This window comes from Esox lucius, chromosome 25 (genome assembly GCF_011004845.1).
Source record: "Esox lucius isolate fEsoLuc1 chromosome 25, fEsoLuc1.pri, whole genome shotgun sequence".
Lineage (NCBI taxonomy): Eukaryota > Metazoa > Chordata > Actinopteri > Esociformes > Esocidae > Esox > Esox lucius.
Window position 1 is genome coordinate 8,295,117 of NC_047593.1, and position 23,125 is coordinate 8,318,241.

General features: G+C 49.9%; 1 protein-coding gene across 8 annotated transcripts in view; it reads left to right on the forward strand.

The window, feature by feature from the left end:
* fat1a (FAT atypical cadherin 1a) overlaps nt 1-23,061 on the forward strand; it is a 76,005-nt gene extending 52,944 nt beyond the window's left edge. For 3 of the 8 annotated variants that reach the window (XM_020043833.3, XM_020043832.3, XM_013131870.4), the window contains 20 exons: nt 807-1,003; nt 1,510-1,663; nt 3,929-4,162; nt 7,983-8,372; nt 8,483-8,697; nt 9,580-9,717; nt 9,946-10,089; nt 10,552-10,749; nt 12,111-12,701; nt 13,137-13,359; nt 13,459-13,593; nt 13,963-14,120; nt 14,917-15,394; nt 15,670-15,823; nt 16,428-16,538; nt 16,624-17,258; nt 17,748-17,882; nt 19,436-19,495; nt 20,217-20,252; nt 21,390-23,061. In XM_020043833.3, coding sequence (XP_019899392.2) covers nt 807-1,003; nt 1,510-1,663; nt 3,929-4,162; nt 7,983-8,372; nt 8,483-8,697; nt 9,580-9,717; nt 9,946-10,089; nt 10,552-10,749; nt 12,111-12,701; nt 13,137-13,359; nt 13,459-13,593; nt 13,963-14,120; nt 14,917-15,394; nt 15,670-15,823; nt 16,428-16,538; nt 16,624-17,258; nt 17,748-17,882; nt 19,436-19,495; nt 20,217-20,252; nt 21,390-22,057 — 5,054 coding nt within the window. In that variant the 3' untranslated portion in view covers nt 22,058-23,061. Of the gene's footprint in view, nt 1-806; nt 1,004-1,509; nt 1,664-3,928; nt 4,163-7,982; nt 8,373-8,482; nt 8,698-9,579; nt 9,718-9,945; nt 10,090-10,551; nt 10,750-12,110; nt 12,702-13,136; nt 13,360-13,458; nt 13,594-13,962; nt 14,121-14,916; nt 15,395-15,669; nt 15,824-16,427; nt 16,539-16,623; nt 17,259-17,747; nt 17,883-18,367; nt 18,429-19,435; nt 19,496-20,216; nt 20,253-21,389 lie in introns of those variants that run through there. The other 5 variants (XM_020043835.3, XM_013131873.4, XR_002196155.2 and 2 more) reach the window with 4 other exon arrangements.
* The last annotated feature ends 64 nt before the right edge of the window (nt 23,062-23,125 follow it).

Below are 23,125 nucleotides of genomic sequence, written 5' to 3' on the forward strand. Positions count from 1 at the left end.
TACAGCTCATGGCCTTGTCTGTTTGTGCAACGGCTTAAATAAACACCAGCACATAGGAGGATTAGACATTTACCCCCACTTAAGTACGAATACTATCTGCTCTCTGAATGTTATTCACTCCTTATCTGTAAACACAATTTGAATCGACTAATCTGCAGGAAACCCAAGTCAAATATTTAGGTCATCAGAAAAGAAAAGAGAACCGAAATGTATAATTACTCAATACTGCTTTGAAATTGACAGAGGGAATGCATTTCCTCTGGTGCTAATTAGTGGGTATGAATAACTATGCCACACTGATATTAGAAATTAGCTCCCATATTAGTCCGGATTCACATTTCCTCAATACCACCTCCTTATTATGGTTTCTTGTGTATCAGACACGCTTTCTCCATTTAAAGAGGTTATGATAAATTAATAATGGGAATGATACCTGAGGTAGATTTGCTCAGGCACTATAAAGAGCCTGGGGTTGAACACTATTCCTGCTTGCCGACATCTTTCCAAATAGGAAGCGATAACTGGTAGACACAGATGCAGTTCCTCTTTGAGCTTCACTATACTCACGGGATAAGCTCTCGTTTCATTTCAAGACTAGCCCAATAGAAAGGCTTGGATGAATCCTACTCATCTTTCTTTTCATCATTGATGTATGATTCAGTATACACTTGAGAGACACAAACACACACGCACACACGCGTGCGCGCGCAGGCACAAAGAAACTACTAGCCTCCAAATGCCGAGGCTTTGCTCCACAATGATCCTTGGTTTGAATCCCACACTCCCCATTCAATCTCCCCATGCAGGAGGCGACCCTCAGGGCCAGTTTGCCATCGAGCACCTCCAGAACGAGTGGAAAGTGTTGGTCAGGAAGCCACTGGACCGCGAGGAGCGCGGTAACTACCTCCTAAACATCACCGCCACTGACGGCACGTTTGCCGCCCAGGCCGTCGTGGAGGTCAAAGTGCTGGACGCCAACGACAACAGCCCCGTTTGCGAAAAGGTAAAGAGAGAAGGCAGCCCGTCTCAAAATGTCACATTGCCCACGTGTCGCTGGCAGTAAAGTGTGGGGGAGTAGGGGAAACGTGGTGGGGTACATGGCGTGTTCCTGAGAAAAAGCAGGGAGGTTGGAAAATAAGACATCTGAAAAGGTTCCTTGTCGCAGATAAGCTATCGTTAAGGAAATTACCGGGCAATTTTCCTGCACCATCGGCTCTTATTTTTTTGTCTCTCTCGGCTAATGTATTTCAATTGCTGATTTTATTGTTGTTTAAGTGCGTGCAAAGAGGGTGCCACCATGGATTGTAATTTATTTTCATTCAATTTCCTCCCATCCCTTCTTTAACTGCCCTTTGAATGATGTTTCATCTTTCATGTTCCACTCCTCTCCTGTCTACCTGTCTCCATTCGTCTTTGTCTCTCTCCCCTTCATGAATTTCCCTCTGTTCCTCCCTGTCCCACCCCTCACTTTCTTTCCTTCTCCCCATCCACGTCCTCCCCTGTCTTCAGTCCCTGTACACAGAGAGTGTTCCCGAGGACTCCCCAGCCGGCCGGCTCATCCTGCAGGTTTCAGCCACGGATGCAGACATCCGCTCCAACGCGCACATCTCCTACGAGCTCCGGGGACCAGGAGCGGAGCTCTTCACCATCGACCCTGACACAGGTGTGTGTTTGTCACAAGTCCTCACAAGGATACCACTGTGAGCATGCGTGTGTATTGGGAAATGTTTGTTTTGCGGGGTATGTCTGGCGTTCTGTCTCAGGGTTTTATTCGTCAACGCGCTCAATGTTTGCTGGTCTGCTCGTGCTATAAAAATCCAGTAACCACAAGTTTGTGTCCGTGTCCGTGGCAACGCTGAGTCGATTCAAGTTGTTCCAACTGGCCGCGCTGCACTTGCATCCCAACAGTTTGCGTTCCAAGTTTGTTCTGACATCTGACGTGGGCGTGGGATGGCGACAAAAAGGCTTCTTTTGGATTTGACGTTTTTGGCCCCAACTGAAATCACTCGCACCATTTGGCCTCGTCTTCTACTGAACTCCTCACAAAGACCCTGGTAATCCCCAGTGTGGACGGCAGTCATGCTACACACTTTCTGATTGAATTATAATCCATCCACCCCTGGGTTCGTGTGCGTGTGCATGTCCCCAATGGCTAAGTGCCGTGAGCATTGTTAATGGGGCCGAAGGTGATGGTTGTTGTTTGGTAGTTTTATTGTTAGGGAGCCAAGCACATTCAGCCTGTGTGTTTTTATTATTTTTTCACTGACTGACTGACTGACTCTTGTTAAATAGCGTAGTTGTTAGAGAAGAGGACATGTGAGGTCCCGAATTCGTATCTCCTCGCAGGTGAAGCGAATTAGGAATAAAACCATTAGTATCTACATTATGGTAACCCTGAAATAAAACAGTTTACGGTTATATTGCGACTGTTTCTGGCATGGAAAAGGTCATCTTCAGTCTCGCTAGCAATTGTTCAATTCTTATGATTATTCCTAGGGAGTTTGTAGATACTAGTAAGCCTATTACCGGCTAATAAGCTGCTGAAACGGCCAGTGGCAAACGCCATACATAGACGCTATTTGTGGTGGAGGTAATCTTAGTAAGAAACGTTAGTCAGTTTAACTGTTTCAATGTCATTCACGAATGGCCAATTAACTATTAAAACGGCCAGTGGCAAAACAGGATTTTTTCCTGATAGAGACTAGAGGCTATACTGACACCCGGCAGCTGTACTGCTCCATGGTGTAGTGGTTAACGACACAGCCTTTCATGTGGGCGACCTGGGTTCGAGTCTTGAGGTGGCTACCCTTTCTATTGCAGGCCGGCTGAACTAGGCTCGCCTGGTTTCTTGTTTTTCCAGAACTGATGTTTTAAGTGGAAGACACATTTGTGTATATATTTCCCCAAGCAGAGACAGAACGTAATGACAGGAGTCGGACTACTCCAAAAAAACACATTGAAGGGAATGCTTATTATCCTCTCTTAATCCCCCCCACGCACACGCGCGCAGACACACACTAAAAACACATGGGCCTTTGGTGAGGGCAGTGGTTGGCTTATGAAAAAAACCAGACCAACACCAGTGCAGAGTTAGGCTAGCGACCAAAAAGGCAGACAGTTCCAACACAATAGCCCGGCTTTTGTGGCTTGAGTTCAGATGTACTTTGGTACCCCCTCAAAGGCCACCAGAGAAGCACATAAGTGGGAGAAAAGAGGGGAAAATCCTCCCGGTTCTTATGCGTTTGGCCCAATTTGAAGGAGAGCTACTGTTGTGGAGTTGATTAAGTCTGAGTATCAACGTGGTGGGTACTTGTTCCCTGCAGAGAAGGAGGAATATTGTATGCGAAGACCGCCGAGAGGCAGTAATGCCAGTTCGTGTGTGTGTGTGTGTGTGTGTGTGTGTGTGTGTGTGTGCGTGTGCGTGTGCGTGTGCGTGTGCGTGTGCGTGTGCGTGTGCGTGTGCGTGTGCGCGTGCGCGTGCGCGTGCGCGTGCGCGTGTGTGTGTGTGTGCGTGCTCAGCGAGGTCCCCTTAATGTTGGCGGGTGCTTACATCCCAGGACACCTTGCTGCTCTTTGCCGCCAGCTACATCTCTCCAGTGTCTCTCCCCTCTCTCTTCCTCGTTGGCAATTTTCTTTGTTGCCCTTCGTCCTCTCTCTTGAAAACCATCAGTTTGCAAATGGTTTCTATGCGGGGAGCAGGGGAAGGGCTTTGTGGCAAGCCCCCACACACAGCAGGCCAAACCCTAGGACTCGTACCACGTACAAGTGTGGTGGGCACGGATGGCAGAGCTTCTAACTAGAGTGCATTGGGTGTGCGCTTTAAACGGGGGGTGGGTGTGTGTGTGTGTGTGTGTGTGTGTGTGTGTGTGTGCGTGCGTTTACTAAGACTAATGGATCGACACGCGCTGTCCTGCCTCCTTCTCCCCAGGGGAGTTAAAGACCCAGCGACCATTGGACCGCGAGGAGCAGGAGGAGTACCACATGACGGCGAGGGCCCTGGACGGCGGCGGGCGCTACTGCGAGGCGGCCGTGCACCTCACCGTGGAGGACGCGAACGACAACGCGCCGCAGTTCACCTCCGACCCCTACGCCATCACCGTCTTCGAGAACACCGAGGTCGGCACCTTCGTGGCGAGGCTGCTCGCCTCTGACCTCGACACTGGTGCGTGTGGTTTCTGGTTCATTCATGTATTCACCCCATTAGTCCTGTAGGCCTGTGTCTGTAGCGGGCGCTTTCACTCCATGGCGCAGCACCTTCCTCAGGATTGTTGACGGTCGTTCGTCTTTACAGCCACTACAGATGGTGCATCTTAATTTAATCATCCTGTTATTGTGGGATTTTTTTCCCCCCTGTTCTGCAGGAAATGCCACCTTGGAGTGTAGATGAGGTTTAAAAAGTTGCATTTCCTCTTCAAAATGTCAGATTGATTTGCCCCAGTGAAATACCACAACCGCTACCAACCGTTTCCAATAATGGAAATTCCCATGACAATTCACGTTTCCGTTTGCCATGCAGTTAATTTCCTGCTGTTGGAAACTAAAGTTAACATGCAGAATTAGCATGGAGCGGAATGTTATCTGTCAGTAAACTGGGTGAAATTTGAACCACTTCATTTTTGTTTGTGAACGGCTAAGTCATTTGAGGACCATGTCTGTCTCCACAACAACGCACATATATGCTGAGAAATACCGATCTAATTGTATGAGAAATAAAGCTGCATTGCTTTTCCCCTGCAATGCTGACTCCACAATACCACTGTAATCTTCATTCCATTGTAGACGCTTATGGTGCAAAACGATGAGAAAGAGAATTTCATGAACGATCAACCCCTCAAATGAAAAGGCCCATTTCGCTCCGATGAAATTCTGTTCTCTTCAAGCACTCTATTTTGAAAGGGCCTAATGGCCATGTTCTATCTGCCATCTCCGGTATATCCAGACTGCCCTGAAATGGGACTTGATTGATGCTTTCAGCAGGACAACCAATATTAATTTCAGCACGTTTTAGTCATATACCTGACGCTCTCTTCCAGAGAAAGGGAATTTAGGGTCAAGTACTGAGCTCAAAAGGTACATGTACATCAACAGGCTCAGGGATTCGAACCAGAGAACTTCAATCAGAAGCTTTAACCACTATGCTGTCTGACGCCCCCTTGTCAGACTAGATAGATGTTCTTTGACTTGGAATTTGGCAAAGACTCCTGTTACACTGTCTAGTTCTTGAAACTAGAGGAGGTAATTTTTAGACTGTTCCCTTCAAAGGATGAACTGTCTCTCTCACTTTCAGTTTCTCTTTTTCTGTCTCACTATCCCTCTCTTTCACTCTCCCTCCCTTTCAGTCAGCTTGACAGATTGAATGGGACGTACAAAACGAGGCGTCTGTTCATTCGTTGAACCGCGAAAGGAGGCTTCTTTTTTTCTTTTGTCTCTTCCCCAGAGTTGACTCACAAGCACTGAATTCGGGAAAATTCCACCCCGACCTCCGACCTCCGTGCCGACATGAAAGACGACAGTATCTGAAAGGAGGGAGGTGAAATAAGTATCTCCCTAACCACTCAGTGAAAAGAGGCTTGAGCGAGACAGAGACAGACAGAGAGAGAGCGAGAGAGTGAGAGACCAAAAGAGTGACGAGGAATAAAGAAATTAGATTTGCAATCCGCACACACGGATCTGTAGAGTTCAAGGATGTATGTCAATCGCCAGTCTTCGCGCATGTGTATTCACGGATCTATACTCCAGTGACTGGAGTCCCCCACCCACACAAACACACACTCCACTGCAAAAATAACACCGTCAAGGCCATCCACGACGCTTCCCGACGAGATGAAAATGCCCATTCTGCCAACAGGTCACACGGTCCTGGCCGCCACTGGACTGGCCCATTGCTTTGCCTAACACCATCTGACGGGCAGGTGGGATTTCCCAAACTCCAATGTTGGATAGCCAATGAAATAAATGTCCTATTCAGACGTGACCATCAATATTTCAACCTCGGGGGGGGGGGTCTCTTCGCTTCCCACAATGCATTTTGTACCCTGCTGTCGTTCCCTGTGCTGGACACATTGGGCAGCCTGGCTCAGTTAGGTCTGGCTGGTAGTTTGGATACTTACCAGCGTCTTTGCCTAAGCTGTGTACAACTGACATGGCCTCGCTTCTTAAAATAGTCAGTCAGTCCAGAGGGAACAACTAGACAAACCAGTAACCGGTTTGCTCTTGATTTGGCTATAAAGAGAGGAAATTATGCTGACACATTTCCTTCTCTATTCCTTCTTTCTAAAAACACCCCCCCCACCCCCCCTTCTCTATTCCCATTGCTCTCACACACACTTCCACTTGCTCTCTCCTCTCTCTCCATCTCCCCAGCTGTTATCTTCTCAAGTGGTTTCTTTTCAGATCAGTCCTCGTCGGCGCTGCCTTTCCGCTCCGATTGGGTAAACAGCATTCTCATGCGGCTCGTTCTCGCCGTAAACAAGCTTTTTCTGCCACTTTGGTTTGATGAGACGCCTTCGCTACCGAGGGTGTCGATAAAGTTAAAACATAAACCGTCTCCCGGTGGCGGAAGTTCAGTTAAGCACGCGGTGGGGAATTCAGAGTCCGTTGGTTAGCCTGTTAAAGTTGTCCGTTCATGGTTAAGTAAAAAATCCACCAGGTAAATTCCTGAATGATAGGAAAAATGGGTGGGTGTCCCTTTGGGTGATGCCTGGCAATGTGGGTGGATTGATTTCCTGTCTGTTGGGCCCTGTCTGGGGCCTCCCCCGGGTAGGGCCACAGTGTTGCCGGACCCCCCCCCCATCTCAGTTCCAAGGTCTTACGCTGTTATACTAATGTGCTGGGGGATTGGGTCAGTTCTCCTTCCTCACTAAGTTCTCCTTCTCCACTATAAATCGTTGTTGATATGAGGAATGGACTTTCTGAATTTTCCCAGTCTCCTCCCGTTTTAAACTTTAGGAGGACATGAGGTCCTGGTCCACACCTGCGGAGTACCGGGTTTGGGGTGCCCGTTGCTGTCCCTCTCCTTGTCCATCTGGTCATAATTCTGACCTAGTCTTAATTTAAATACACTCTGGATGTAGCCCACATGCATTTGTTAATTATTCCAATTGGACTCTTAATATCTCACCCGGCACAGCCAGAAGAGGACTGGTCACCCCTCTGAGCCTGGGTCCTCTCTAGGTTTCTTCCTAAAATATATGATAGGAGGCGTTTGATCAAGTATAGGGTTCATAAATGAATACTGATTGAATGACACCCTTGGACCCCGTCTGTGGCGGTAGAAGGGACCCAGAGTCGGCTGCATAAAAAGGACACGTCTGGCGAAGGGAGTGGAGATTGCTAAATGATTTGGCGAGATCCACTTAACTGTCATTAAGCAATTTTCGCTGGGACCAGCGGATGGCAATAAAGCTGGCCGCCGCAGGCTTCCCCAGCGGTGAAACATGGTCTACTACGGAACCATTGGGGACATGGGACGAGGCTCCTTAATGAGACACGCGGAGGTGTGTGTGTGTGTGTGTAAGCGGGACAAGCGAGCGAGTTACCTGATATATGTGAATATAAAGACATCCATCTTCCGAGTGCCGAGCCACCTGCAGAAATGCATTATGGTTCTCCTACGCATCCGTCTCTGTCTCGTCGCCGGGCCGCCCCTGCCGGGAAGAGGCGAGGCGGTATTACAGGGCCGCTGCACCTCGCATGTTTGCCTCATTAATGATTTCGGCGGGCGAAAGAGGCATAACTGGTCGAAGCGGCTTAGAGCAGACGGTTTCCGGGAGCGCCCGTGTGGCTGTGAAAAGGCTATACGATTTATGCAGATTATATCATGCGATGCCTGGGTGTTTACTGTCGATTTTTTCGCGTCAACCCAAAAGTGAACAGCCAATCAAATGAATGTCTCTCTACTTCTTTCCCGGTTTCTTTTCAGGTTTTACACATTTTAGTTAGAGTTTTTATCGTCTCTGTTTCTCCCTTGCCCCCCCCCCCAGGTTTGAATGGCGACATCCTCTACTCGCTCGCCGACTCGGCCGACGGCCACTTCTCCGTGGAGGAGCGCACCGGTGTCATCTCCTTGGGGAAACCCCTGGACCGGGAGGCGCAGGCCGTCTACGAGCTCAAGGCGCGGGCCACCGACCGCGGCGCGCCTCGCCGCCTCTCGTCGCTGTGCCGCGTCACCGTCTCCGTGCTGGACATCAACGACAACCCGCCCGTGTTCGAGCGCCGCGAGTACGTGGCGGCCGTGGCGGAGGACGTGGCGGTGGGCACGCAGGTGCTCCGGGTGCACGCCGCCAGCCGGGACGTGGAGGCCAACGGGGAGATCTCCTATGCCATCGTGAGCGGGAACGAGCACGGGATGTTCAGCGTGGACCCTCGTACCGGTACGTCCTCCTTCCAGCCCCCCACCACCCCCCCCCCTTCCCCCCAACCAGCACCTCTCCAACTCTGACATCGCCTCTCCCCCCCCCCCCGGTCACTCTCACCCCGCCAGGCGACATCTTCATCATCGAGCCGCTGGACTTCGAGGCGTCCCATGAGTACTACCTGACGGTGGAGGCCGCCGACGGTGGCACGCCGTCCCTCAGCGACATGGCCACGGTCAACATAAACCTGACGGACGTCAACGACAACAGCCCCGCCTTCAGCCAGTCCACCTACACTGCCGTGGTCGCCGAGGACGCCGAGCCGGGCAAGACGGTGTTGGCGGTGAGTCGAGCGACGGGGCGACCATTCGCTCCGGTGTCTCCCTGGAGCCACAAACACCTTCCCAGCTCGGGGATTAGATCTGGCGAACTGCTAGAGGAGGACCTTAGAGGAGGACCGCCATCCTCATTTTCCCCGTTATGGTGTCATTTTCCGCCCCCGCGTCATAATAACTGGTTTTCAATCACTGCTCTCTGTGTCACTTAGGTCTCGGTCTTCAACACTTTCAGCACGTCAGTGCGTGCTGTTTTCACCTCTCTCTCTCTCTCTCTCTCTCTCGTTCCTCTTTGTCTCTCCCCTCGTGCCCGCTTTCTCTCTGCCCCTCGGTCTCTGTCCGTCACATATCAGTGGCCGTGGCATCGCCTTCTGCCGGGTAGAATGACGACGTACCTGTGCACTTCATGCTTGGTGTGCTATAACAGGCACACAGGCAATTTAATTAAAGACAGGTGACTCGTAAAGCCCTCCCCCTCGCACTGCCCCCCCCACGCCACCCCTTCTCATTCTCTTCTGCATGTCCCACGCTTCGGTTTCCCTCCTTTTAGTTTTTCACACATAAAACGGCTCATCCCCTCCAAACCTGCTGATGCCCCCCCCCCCCCCCACCAGTGTCAATTACCATCGGCACACGTGTCTAATCAGCTTCACTATAAATCGTCTGTGGCAAAATTACATTTAAATACATCTCCATCCGCTGATTTCCCCTGGGAGCTCATTTAATACAGGGCAGGTGTGTGTATTTGTGTGTGTGTGTGTGTGTGTGTATACGTTGTGTCCCGTGGTCTCCAGGTGTGTGTTGAATGTCTCCGTCTGTCCACGCGTCGTCCTCGGGCGGCCGGCCGTAACTCTTCCTCTCCCCCCCCCTGACCTCTCGGGGCCATGCAGGTGATGGCGGAGGACGCGGACGGGCCCTCCAATAACCATGTGCGCTACTCCATCATGGGCGGGAACCAGGGCAGTCCGTTCACCATCGACCCAATCAGGGGCGAGGTCAAGGTGGCGCGGCAGCTAGACAGAGAGACGGTACGTGAGAAACAAAGTAGAGCGTGCGCGCGTGTGTGTGAGGGCATTGCGTTACATCCAGTTCACTCTTCTGAGACACGTTAATTGCACTGTAGACTCAATCAAAGCTAAAAGCACAGCCGGGTTTCGCTGTCGGGGTTGTATTATCGCTTACACAAGCATTACAGGAAATGATCGAAGTGCTAATTTTCTTCCTCCCCCCTCCCTCACATCCCCCCCCCCCCCCAGACATCGGGATACACCCTGACTGTGCTAGCGTCGGACAACGGCGTTCCGGCCCGGTCCAGCAGCGCCACGGTCAACATCGACGTGTCGGACGTCAATGACAACCCGCCCCTCTTCGCCCAGGCCAATTACAGCCTCATCGTCCAGGTGAGGGGGCGGGGACGGAGGGAGGCCATCAGGGGAAAGAGGAGGGGCGGATTGGGTGGTGGGGGGTGCGTGGGGGCGACCGAGGTCGAGAGGAGGGTGTGGAAGCGAAGGAAGAGGAGGTAATCGGCCCGGCAGATGGAAGCGGTAGGAGAAACAGGGATGTCTTATGCATGGCCGGGCTTCTTCCTCTCGAGTTTCGAAGAGCCAACAGTGAAAACCAGAAATGTAATTTGGGAGATACTGTGAAGTTTGATATGGGGACTTGGTAGTGGCGCAAGCTCACCTGCTGACAAAAATGACAGCGTCCTCAAAGAATAGAGATTGCTTCACAAGATTGCATCCCGCGTCGCATTCCCCGTTCCCCCTCTTTCACACACGCCTGAAAGCGTAACAAGCGCGCTTTACACTGTGTGTCACCTCGAACACTTGAACAAGCCTAAACCGCTTCCTTCCCTCTCGAAGGAGAACCGACCAATGGGGACCAGCATTCTCCAGCTCACGGCGAGCGACCGGGACGCCACGCACAATGGGCCGCCGTTCGCCTTCTCCGTGGTCGACGGCAACGAGGGCGGCGTGTTCGAGGTGAACCAGCAGGGGGCGCTGCTTGTGGTGGGGCAGCTGAAGAGGAAGCCCAAGGAGCACTACGTCCTTATTGTCCAGGTGAGTTCAGTGGGCAAAGGCACGGCTTTCGAGTCCTCACTTTATCCCGCTCTGTCCGAGTCTCTCTCTCCCTTGCTTTCCCTCCTGTGTAGGCCGTCCTCCAGTGCACCTGCCCGCTACGATAAACCACTCGTAGAAACCCCCCAATGATGACAGGATGTCTAACAATAGCGTCGAAACCAAAAGAATAATAATGTACTCTAAAATCCCTCTGCCCTCTCTCCCAACGGGTGGGGGTGGGGGGGGGGGGGGGGGTGTCAGAGTGCATGACGGAATATCACATTATCACACATGAGAGGCGTACTGGAGAGCAGCGTAGCCAGCTGGCGTGTGTTTGGACGGTGAACTATTCTCCCCTCTCTCGGAGGAGGGAAGGAGTAGGCGGACGAGAAAGAGAGTGCGATTTCTAGACCCACAGACAGTTCGGAACATTCCGGATAGAAAACCAAGAAATTGAGCTGCCACGGTTTCCCTATTCCGCTGACCGACAGTCGTGTCTGTTTGACACACATTTCTATATGAATATTCAGCGGTCCCCTTCGAGCACGTCAGATGTAAGCGGTTCGATTGTTGTGTTTGCCGTCTTTTTGTTGTACGCCGCAGCATCTGTAGAGGCGCGGAACGTCATTGAAATCCACGGCGAGGCGTGTTTGCCTAAGCACGTCGTCAGCTGTTGGTCGTTCTCCAGGTCAAGCATTTTGGCTTGAGCGTTGATGACTAGGGAGATTCACTTGAGGAGATTGGAGGAGCACAAGCTCCCCCTGCAGGTGAGAAAATGCCACAGCGAGCAAGTGTTCATCCAAAAGGAATGGCAGGGATGCTTTGACTCTTACTGTCCTGGGATTTGCTGCACTGTGTTTTTGTAACACCCTGGGAAGATAAACAAAGGATCTGGTAAAACAAATGAAAATATCTACCTGAAGGAAGTTGGGTGATAAAACACATCGAGTCCAGGGCTGCAGGTTTGATTCCCGCAGGGGGTTGAGTAAAAGAAAGTAGGAATATATGCACTCACTCTTGTCATGCTTGTTAAATTACTTAAATGTAGGTGTAAAATTCGGTCTAATAATTGCAAAGAAATTGTACAGCAACTCAGCCCCCAAAATAGGGGCTGTGGCATTTTGGACGTCCACCCGGGAACATGTTGAATATAATAATTGGGACAACCAGATAGACGAAAACAGGCATAGGTTGTCCTTAATACGGAGACATTTAAGAACCAGCTCAGAGTACGAGGTCTTATCATGCCAGGAGTGTCCTATTGAAAGCTGTAGTCCGAACCCGCGGCGTTCCTCTTTCTCTGCATTGTTTTCTCTCTTTGCCTCTGCAGCGGTAATTAAGTGTTTCTCCGCTCCCTGTAGGTAGCGGACAACGGCAAGCCTCGGCTCTTCTCCGCGGCCTATGTCAGCGTCCGGGTCATCGACGAGAGCATCTACCCGCCCGCCGTCCTCCCGCTTGACATTTACATCTCCGTCGCCGGCGACGAATACCCCGGAGGCGTGCTGGGCAAGATCCACGCCACCGACCAGGACATCTACGACACCCTCACGTACAGCCTGGCTCCGGGGTCGTCCGGCGCCGCCGCGCCGTTCACCGTCTCCGCCTCGGACGGCAAGGTCATCGCCCGGCTCCCGCTCGACGCGGGCCACTACCCCCTCAACGTCACGGTCACGGACGGCCGCTTCACGGCCACGGCGGACGTGAACGTCCACGTGCGCCAGGCGACGCGCCAGGCGCTGGACAACTCCATCGCCGTGCGCTTCGCCTCCATCGCGCCCGAGGAGTTCGTCGGGGACTACTGGCGCACGTTTCAGCGGGCGCTGAGGAACATCGCCGGGGTGCGGCGAAGCGAGGTGCAGTTGGTCAGCCTACAGCCCTCGGAGCAGGGGACAGGAGACCTGGACGTCCTGCTGGCTCTGGAGAAGTCCGGGAGTCCCTATCAGCCACAGGAGGTAGCAACCATTAAAACCGCACTGTGTTCATCCCTCCCATGGGGAGGGATTGTGTTTAAAACACTGGTTGTGTATGTTCCGCATTCTAATGAGGATGACTGTGATATTAGCTATAGCATAACACAGAATTGGGCACTTTATTTATGAAGGCGTTTTTAAATGGTGCTCGTTTATTACTTCGCCTTATAACCAGAGAGCCAAATGAATGACTGTTTACAGTATTTTCACTGATTATAACTGTTGAAGAATAATGACACGTGATATTCTGAGGCGACAAGCACTAAAATGACCTCCAGCAAGCTCACCAGAAGGACTGTAGACCTAACCCATTTGCTTCGTTTAGCGAAGTCCTACTAACCCGAATAAGTGTCTTCGTAACGGGCGCCAAGTCTTTTCCGCTGTTCATAAAAAAGAACGCGCCCTGGTTTTCCTCAGGTCGTCTTCCGCAAGCTGAACTCGTCGGCGGCGGTCATCGAGGAGATGACGGGCGTGCGCATCGTGCGCGTGGTGAAGAAGCTGTGCGCCGGCGTGGACTGCCCGCTGCGCTTCTGCGACGAGGCGGTCGGCCTGGACAAGGCGGCCATGTCCACCTATAGCACGGCCCGCCTTAGCTTCGTCACGCCGCGGCACATTCGCACGGCCAAGTGTCAATGTGAAGGTACAGATGGTTAACCAAGATGGACACACACACACACACCTCCCACCGGCCTCATGCCATCCAACTGCTTGACTCATGTACCCGGGTATATTGTTTCAGGTGGCAAATGCCCTATGGTGAACAAGCTGTGCGATGCCAACCCCTGTCCAGAGGGCATGGAATGCGTGGCAGACCAGAAGGAAGCCAAGTATAGCTGTGCCTGTCCAGATGGCGGAAAGCAGGGCAAGTGCTCCGGTAAGACCACCCACCTCGCACCATCTCGTCATGTGACTTTCTGGCCTTCCCTCTCTGTCTCTCTTCCTCTCTCTTTCCTCTTTGATGTAAATAATGAGAGGAAGCTGTCCGATGATTATACAAACCTACAGTATGTTCCGTTTCTTTGCGGATCATTGTTATCTATAATTACCTGCCCAGTTCTCTCCCTCCTATCTTTTTCAACAAAAAAAAAAATCCCATTCTCTCTCCTTTCCCTCTTCTTTCTCACGGCCCCTCTCTCTCTCTCCCTCTCACTCCTCTTCTTTTCTTTTTTTTTTTTTGCCTTTCTTCTCATCCTGCTCTTCCACTCCCTCCTGCATTGCACTAACCCGTCCCCCCTCCTCCCAGACGGCCACTCCCTGACCTTCAGCGGGTCGGGCTACGTCAAGTACCGGCTGATGGAGAACGAGAACAAGGAGGAGATGAAGCTCTCGCTCAGACTGAGGACCTTCTCCAGCCACGCCACTGTCATGTACGCCAAAGGCACCGACTACAGCATCCTGGAGGTGAGTCGAGAAAGCGCCGGAAAGCGATTCATTTCGTTAATGAATTTCGGGTCTTTTTTTTCCAGCGTTGGAATGACAGCCTAATAAACGAACCCCACATTCTCTGTCTGTACCAGGGCTATTACCCTACTTGTTCAAAGCGTCCGCCGCTTCAGCTCCCGCTCCCCCTGGCAATTCTACCCATTAGCCCGCATTGTCCCGTGTAGAAAACCGCCTGATAAGCAGGACTTCCCCTGGGAGCCACCCTTTCTGTCTTACTGGTGGTCCCCTCCACGTGAAAGGCTTCTGGGAAAATGCAGTGGCTGTCTGTGTGCAACAACACACAGCAGGGAACTATTTTGAGGAGCCCTGGGAGGGGAGCGGAAAGCGCTTTCTCACACATTCCTCTCCGGGGGGGAATCCGAGTCTTAGTCCCAGAGGGTCAGTGGAACATTCCGGGCCACGTGCAATCCGTTTCTTCCTGCTTTTTAAGTTGCCGTTTAGGATGTAGCCTGCTCCTTATTGGAATGCATGGTTCCACAGCCTGTCTATGTCTAAGTACAGTAATACTTCAAGATAGTTAGAGTAGTTATTCAAAAAATATCCCTTCTTATAGACTGCACTAGCGAATGAGACAAATCCTCCCATGATGCAGCTCAAGGTATAAGCAAAGTTCTGGTGGCCCCATATTCGCCAGATGAAAAAGGCAAAAATATATTGCAAATCCCTTTTGGATCTTCAAATGTCGCTTTGCATAAAGGTAGGGGTTTGTGTCTGGTGTTACGTCGTACCTAACCAGCTCCTCTCCCTCTGTCAGATTGTGAACGGCCGACTGCAATATAAGTTTGACTGTGGGAGCGGCCCGGGCATCGTCTCAATACACAGCACCCAGGTGAATGACGGCAACTGGCACACGGTCACACTCGAGGTGGACGGCAACTACGCCAAGCTGGTCCTGGACCGGGTGCACGCCGCCTCGGGCACAGCGCCCGGAACCCTGCGCACGCTCAACCTGGACAACAGTGTCTACTTCGGCGGGCACGTGCGCCAGCACGCCACTTCAGCCGCCGGCCGCCACGGCCACAGCCTGCCCGTCACCAACGGGCTCCGGGGCTGCGTGGAAGCCATCGCGCTCAACGGCCAGGAGCTGCCGCTCAACACCAAGGCGCGGCGCTCCCACGCTCTGCTGGAAGACGTGGTGGACGTGACGCCCGGGTGCGCCCTGGCCCCCGCCGACGCCTGCTCCAGCAACCCCTGCACAAACGGGGGCAGCTGCTCCTCACTGGCCCACGGAGGTACGAAAACTCCCCTTTGGACTTTTTTGGAATATCCTTAACATTTTGTTATTAGAAGGTTGCGACCTGGTGCTCTAAACTTCTGCTTCTTTAACCAAAGCTAAAGCACACCACTAATCTCAATAATCGAATTAAAAAATTTTCTGACCGTATAATCTAACACACACCTCCCTGATGTCTTGCAGCCACAATAGTTCCCCCGGTCAAGGGGAAAACATGAATTGACAAAACCATGGCCTGACTTGATCCTCACACATTGTCTGCGCTTTCCTCAGGTTACTTCTGCAAGTGCACGGCCTCCTTCATGGGCACTCAGTGTGAGGTTGGCATCAGCCCATGTGTCTCCAACCCCTGCCTGTACGGGGGCACGTGCGTTCCACGCGAAGACGATTTCTACTGCCAGTGCCGTGGACAGTACTCCGGACAACGGTACAGACCCGTTCCTTCAACGGATATTAAAACGACACCTTTTGTGAACATAGCGCCCATTTGAGGATAAGCACAGAACTGAGTATTCGGGAGCTCGGATATATCTGACGGTTTGCCGATAACGCAGACGTGTATCATATGCGGGACTTAGTTGTTATAAGAATGATATGAGCCTTTGAAACGATGCCCCCTTACCAATTTCAGATGTTCACATTTCATGTTCTCAAAAGTATTCCGTACGGCCATGTTTTGTGGAATTGACTTATTGTATCTTCGCTCCGAAATCCATAATTCCATTAAAAAACGAATTTGCTGATATCCGGGGCTCAGTATTTTCCATCAAGAGTAACACGTGTCGGCAATCTGTCAGCTCAATCTGAAATGACGATCCAGTCCAGACTCCTGTAGATAAAAAAAAAAAAAAAAACTGGAACCATTGATCTGTAGGAAATGGGTATCGAGCATTCTCGCAGCATTAAAATCCCTGAACGCGTATCGGCAACTCTCGAAAAATGAAGTATGGATCGAATCAGCGAACGATCAGGAAGTGGTGAGGTCATTTGTCACTACGCTTTGGTTTATTTCTGTTTATCTTCCACTGCAGTTGCCAGGTGGGACCATACTGCACAGACAACCCGTGTAAAAACAGCGGGAAGTGCATAGACAGCCTGGACGGTCCTGTCTGTGAGTGTGATCAGGGATTCCAGGGTGACAGGTAACTGACACTTCTTGTTACTTTGGCAACGCTTGTCCTGCAACTAGCGTCGTGTTCTCTAAACTCTCCCTTGTTGTTGCTCCAGATGCCTCAGCGATGTGGACGAGTGCACGAAGAATCCCTGCTCCAATGGCGGCCAGTGCCAGAACACGTACGGCTCGTACAGCTGCAACTGCTCCCTGGGCTACAGCGGGCGACTCTGCGATCTACGCTCGGAGGTCCGCAACGAGTTTGTCTCCACCTCCTGGAACATCGGCCTCGAAGAAGTGATCGGCATCGTGGTCTTCGTGGCCTCAATCTTCCTCTTGGTCCTCCTGTTCGTGGTGGTCCGGAAGAGGGTGTGCCGAAGGAGGTCCAAGTCTGACGACGACAAGCGCAACCCAGGAGCACCCCACTCCTTCCTCCAGCGTCCCTATTTCGACGTCAAGTTCAGCAAGAACATCTACTCGGACGTCCCGCCGCAGGTGCCCGTGCGGCCGATCTCTTACACACCCAGCATCCCCAGCGATTCGCGCAACAACCTGGACCGCAACTCGTTCGAGGGCTCGGCCATCCCCGAGCACCCCGAGTTCAGCACGTTCAACCCAGACACGGCGCACGGACACCGCAAGACTGTGGCGGTGTGCAGCGTGGCGCCGAACCTGCCGCCGCCGCCGCCGTCCAACTCGGTCTCTGACAGCGACTCTATTCAGAAGCCGAGCTGGGACTATGATTATGATGGTAATGCTACTTTACTCAGTAATGCTACTTTATTTCAGATTAATATTTCAAAAACGTATTTGCAAATGGCAGCGCAAATTAGCTTTGCTCTCTGAGTTGGAGAGATGGATGGTTGAATATGCATGCATTTCAACGTTTTATCGACTACTTGTGGCAGGTCTGTACTCTACAAGTTAATTGTGTTCATTCCGCTCTGCTACAAGCGCATTGGTTCTGGCTTGAAGAAACAGTGCATCAAGCAGAAAAGCTTGATGCAATCGGCTTCAGAGTGCTTCAACTCTCACAAGCTCTCTAGGAGTTCCTGCAAAGAGGCAAGGCTGTAATCCAGGTTTTTTAAGATCCTTTGTGGAATTACCTGCACAAAAACGAGTGTCTCTTACTAAAGCCAAGACACAAAAGCTCTCTTTCATTCCTAGGCTACAGGATGTGTACTTGCTACTTACTGTCTGTGTTTGTTTGTCTGTCTGGGTGTGTGTCTCTTTACTCCAGCTAAAGTAGTCGACCTGGATCCTTGTATGACCAAGAAGCCAGTGGAAGACAGTGCCTGTCACTACAACACCAGGGGCAGTATGTCAGAGGTCCAGTCCCTCAGCTCTTTCCAGTCCGAGTCTTGTGATGACAACGGTACGTATCTGTGAAATGGCCAACCTTTTCGCCTGTTTTTATTGATAAATATCCTTATACGTTGACCAGATCAATTAACAACCCCATGCGAACAAATGACGTTTGGTTATTTTGCAAACCAATACTTGTACTAAACAGATATCCAGATGTATTTTTTGGACTCACTTACTAAATGTAAATCTAAATATATTTGTTTGCCTTGCTTGTGTAGACCAATGTCTGTAATAAACAAAGCCATGAGAATTCCAAAGCAGTTAATCAGGCTCTTGCATGTTTGCAGTGGAAAGTACACCTAAGGAATGCTTTAAACATTTCTGGTTCTTGTTTGACAGCAGGTCTTGTGCTGTCAAACAAGTAGCGAGGCCCCTTGGCTATTGTTGACTTGTGTACATGCTGTGTGCTAACCCTCTGTCTTTGGATGCCATGATTGGCCAACATGGCGGCCATGTGTTCTTTTCTCTCCCTCTTTGCTGCGGGGGCTTCAGTTCCCATTTGGATCAAATCGGTCCACAGACCCAGAACACGGTTTTAACTAGGGGCCAACTTGTAAGTCGTCATTCACCTTGGTACAGAAGGAAGCGATCGAAGTGAATGTTTTGCGAGATTCTCCAGGCATAAAAAAGCCTTTCTGTAGTCTTGTGTTTTTCTGTTCTTACTCCCATCTACTTTTGCTAGCTGCAAAACAGGCATGTTCAGGCTTGCCCACTGAGGTAACAAGTGGGAAATAGCATTAGCCCTTTAGCACATTAGCATCACAATATGCTAGTCTTTTGATTTGTTGTTTTCATTTGTTTACTTGCATGTCCCTTTTCTGTTTTTCTTTATTTCTCTTTTTTTGCCCGTGCTTCTCCTGAAACAATTTAGCCTCAGGATGTTTCAAGAAAACTGCGAGGAGCATTACGCGAGGGTATAAAGTACATGATGGCTTTTTTCCCATATCCACCCTCTTTTCACATTGGAATGTTTACCATCAATCACCTCAACCTTCATCTGTACTTACCCTGAACCTAACTGTTTAAACCTGCTGAATTTGGGATAGATTTATGCATCACAAATATACAACCTCATTGTTAGGGAATTAGGACTTCGGTTTCATAAGTGGAAAGGCATTTTTTTTCCTTGAGAATTTCACTGATCCTTCCTTCCATACTGGCAACCCCCTAGCATCACCGTATCTTGTTGCTGTCTGTTCCCTTGCACATAGACCAGACCACCCTCTCCACCTTGTCCCATTCCCTCACTGTGTTGTGACCAACCATGGAAACCCAAACATCCAATGTAGACGTCCTTCAATATCATGCAGTCAAAAGTACTTACCTCCCTGTCCTCTCTTTGTCCGACACCCCTCCCAACCGAAAAACCCCATATGCCTCAGTCAACACAGGAAAGAAAAATAGTAGAATTGTGGTTTGGGAAACATTTCTCGAACGTTGGTTGGGTGTTTCCTGAAGCAACGAGGCACTTCCCATTTTTTGGTGGGGTTTCTTATTCCAAATAATTTGTACTAATGGTAGAATTCTTATCATGTGTTTCCTCACCTTACCTTTCACAAGCCTCCATAGTGACGGCAATCCACCTTGTCAACTCTGTTGTTGACTCAGTGGAAGGAGAAGGTACTCTTTTATTACTATCACCTACATTCTAGGCATCTGTGATTGTTACCTTGTTTTGGCATTTAAATCGCCAGACCTGGATTCAAGCGCTGTTTTAAATATTTCAAGTAATGTGAGTGTCTGCGTTCGCCTGGCTGGAGGACTAGGTGGGCGAGGCTTTTGGAAATTTCCGTTGGTTCAAATGCACCAGAAAAGCTCAGTGAACACATTTGAAGTATTTCTATTTTAATTGATTTGTATTTTAATTGATTTGGGATGTGAACGAGCAGCCCTTTGGTTTCCGTCCAAAACCTCTTAAGTATGCTGCCGGTAAAATTGTTTTCAATAGTATTTGAACACAGGTCTGGTAGTTCATGCTCCATCCTAGGTGTCAGGATGACGAGTTTGGCCTCTGGGATGCCTTTTCCTTATCCAGTCATATCCCTCATCTCATTGGCATCTGTCCAACTGCCATTTAAATCAGGTCTTATCACACAATTGGCTAATTAACAGAGCAGCAGGATGCCCTTCAGAAGACGTTCTATTCAACTCCCACTCCCTTCAGTTGACTGTTTAAGAAAAACGGCTTTTCTGTTTCTGTTTTAGTTTGTATTGTTAGTTTGTTACCATGGTCAGAGAGGTACGTGTTCTTTTCATCCTTGTTCGGGGCTCACCATTTTCTCAGGTTCTTAACTTGACTTGTTCTCTCCTTCTCTCCTGTCCTTTCTCGCCTCATCTTAAGAGTCTTGTTTGGCTCACGATCTCAAGAACCCAAGAGGTGACCGTTTTGTCATTTGTTTGCCTGAAGCCCAGTGCTGTTTCACACTCCCTCAAACCCCCATCCTGTCAACCAAACAAACAATCCCTTGCATGAAGTGAATGCTGTGACAAAATGAGACTGGTAATGATTACACATTATTTGGTTAAGATGTTTCAAAAGCTACAAACTAAACACGGATTCGTAACTAAAACTCTCTTGACCTTACTGTGTGTTGCCTAGTTTGTGCTTCAAAAGGGTCTAATTTTGTCACATCAGCGTTGCTGAAAATCCCTTGCGTCAACCCTTTAAGGGCTGCTGTGTTCCCTCTCCCCCCAGTAACTACAGCTTTCCAACATTGCGTAGAATTATCACTCAGTATTCTTTGATGTGTCTCACTGACAACTTGGAGCCAACTTTAAAGAAACCATTCGAAACAGTGCTTTGAAAATGACTAATCTCATTCACGCATTCACGCTTACTTTGAAACGTTCTGAGCGTAAAAACCACTCAGTAAATGTAGAAGGAAAAGGAATCTGTTTTGAGCTTTCTACCACTTAATCACTTTGTTTGCATTGTGTGTGTGTGTGTGTTTAATTGTGTCGTGTGTATTTACAAAGGGTGTGTGTGTGTTTGTGTGTGTGTTTGGTCCTGGTTTGACAATACATGTGGGGTCCAGAATTCCCTGCTAGTAAAACCTGACAAATCAAATTTTTTGCCAGTCCTCATTGGGAAATACTGCAATTTCTTGCTTACGAGTTAGGTCTGTGATAAAACTGAATATAGTTTTACTTTTATTTATTTTTTTACATTTAGAAGGAATGGGTTAGGGCTAGATTAGATTCAGACAAAGACTAGCAATGTAAAAATTAGGATAAGACCTAGGTTTAGGAGATAAGGTACATGGGTTTTCTGGTCCCCACAAGGATAGAAAATATTTATTTTGTGTGCATGGATTCTTTACAAAGTATTGTGGAATTTCTATTTGATTTATTTTAACAAATATCCCTCAGTGTTTTGTGACATGCATGTTGTGGGTTCATAACCGTAACATCCTGGTGTAGTAATTGTATGTAATCTTCACTGTCATTTAGAAGGGTGCTTCGATTGAGGCATAGGGTGAATTCTGTGTATAACTGTGTGCGTCCCGTCCAATAGGCTACCACTGGGACACATCTGATTGGATGCCAAGTGTTCAACTTCCTGGAATCCAGGAGTTCCCGCAGTATGAGATCGTGGAGTCCCCGGCCCCCCTGTACAGCGACCCGAACGCCATCGACACCGACTACTACCCTGGCGGCTACGACATCGAGAGCGACTTCCCGCCGCCGCCCGAGGATTTCCACGCCCACGAGGACCCGCCCCCGCCGCCGCTGCCAGAGTACGGCGACCGCTACGACACCCTCGAACCACCGCGGAGGGACAGCCCCGGTTCGGCCTCCGGTGTGCGCCGGCGCCCGCCGCTCCCCCAGCTCTACAGCCTTAACCAGTACCTACCGCACCACCATTGCCCTAGCGACGCCGAGGGAGGCCCGGGCAGCTCCGCGACCGACACCAACGCCACCACAACACCGGCGTCCACCCTGGGCGGAGCCGGCGGCTACCGGGGCGGCTACCCCATGGGGTATGGGCGGGGGGACTTCGACACGCCGGCGCTGGACAACATGTCCATGTCCCTGTACACGTCCACGGCCTCCTGCTCGGACATGTCGGCGTGCTGCGAGGAGTCAGAGGTCATGCTGAGCGACTACGAGAGCGGCGACGAGGGCCATTTCGAGCGGCTGGCCATCCCCGCACTGGACTCCCAACAGCACACTGAAGTCTGACACTGGATCCAAACAAAAGTGCCTGAACACCCCGCCCCCTCCCTATCCCTTCCACACCTCTAGCATAACACCCCCCCGCCCGCCCGCCCGCCCCATGTATTGTACACACATTTCACATTACACACCCAGGAAAATGAATTTGTTGATCTAAACCGGGGGCGTTGAGATCTGTTGTCGAGACTGGTCTTACTCTGTGAAGGTAGCTTGGCTGGGCGGAAGTTTCTCTACGTAGATATAATTGAAGATCGTCGGACCCTGTAGCTTCCTATGTGGCCAACTCCTGCAGTACTGGAAAAATACCCCCGTTTCAGTTGGCTGTGCCGTTGCTTTAGGTAAATGTCAATCATGCAAATGAAATGTCTGACAGAAAAGCACACTGAGATGTACAAGTGAGAAAAAAAATAGCGTTCAACACAGAAATTGAAAAGAGAAAAAAAAGGTGATATCTGTATTTGTATAGGTAAAACCGTGCAAACTGATTTTTGATACAAATCCTCATTCATTTTCAATGTAAATTTAAATGTACAGTTTTGATTTCAAGGTTTACTAGGTTTTGTAGATATTTTATGCTTTTATTTTTGAGGAGAAAAAAAACCAAGTTAAATGGTGTGTGGCGTTATCAGCCTTCCTGTTCCTTCATTCACAAGAAAAGAAAACCGAAACTTGTTTAAAAAGAGAAGAGCGCTGCTTTTCCAAAACACATTGTATCCGTAAAAAGTTTGTCTCCTGCTCATTTCAAAAAGGGTCTTCGATGAGCGACTGCATATTCTTGTGTTGTTCTATTTTTTATTTGTTTGTTTGTAAATGGCGACTTTGGAACCTCTTTATTTTTCCACCACAAAAATGGGACCCAATATATTTATAGTGCAAAGTTATCCATGGACACGTGACTTTTTCAGGTGTCTGTGTGTGTGTGAGCAATGCTATGGTCTTGTTAAGGTTTTTATTGAATACTGCCACTAGCTCACGCTTTCCTACTGGCAATAAATTATTCATAAAAAATAGCTCTGCTGCTTTGAGTCTTATTTGCTGCTGGTGTTTGTATGTCCCACTTCATGTTTCACAACT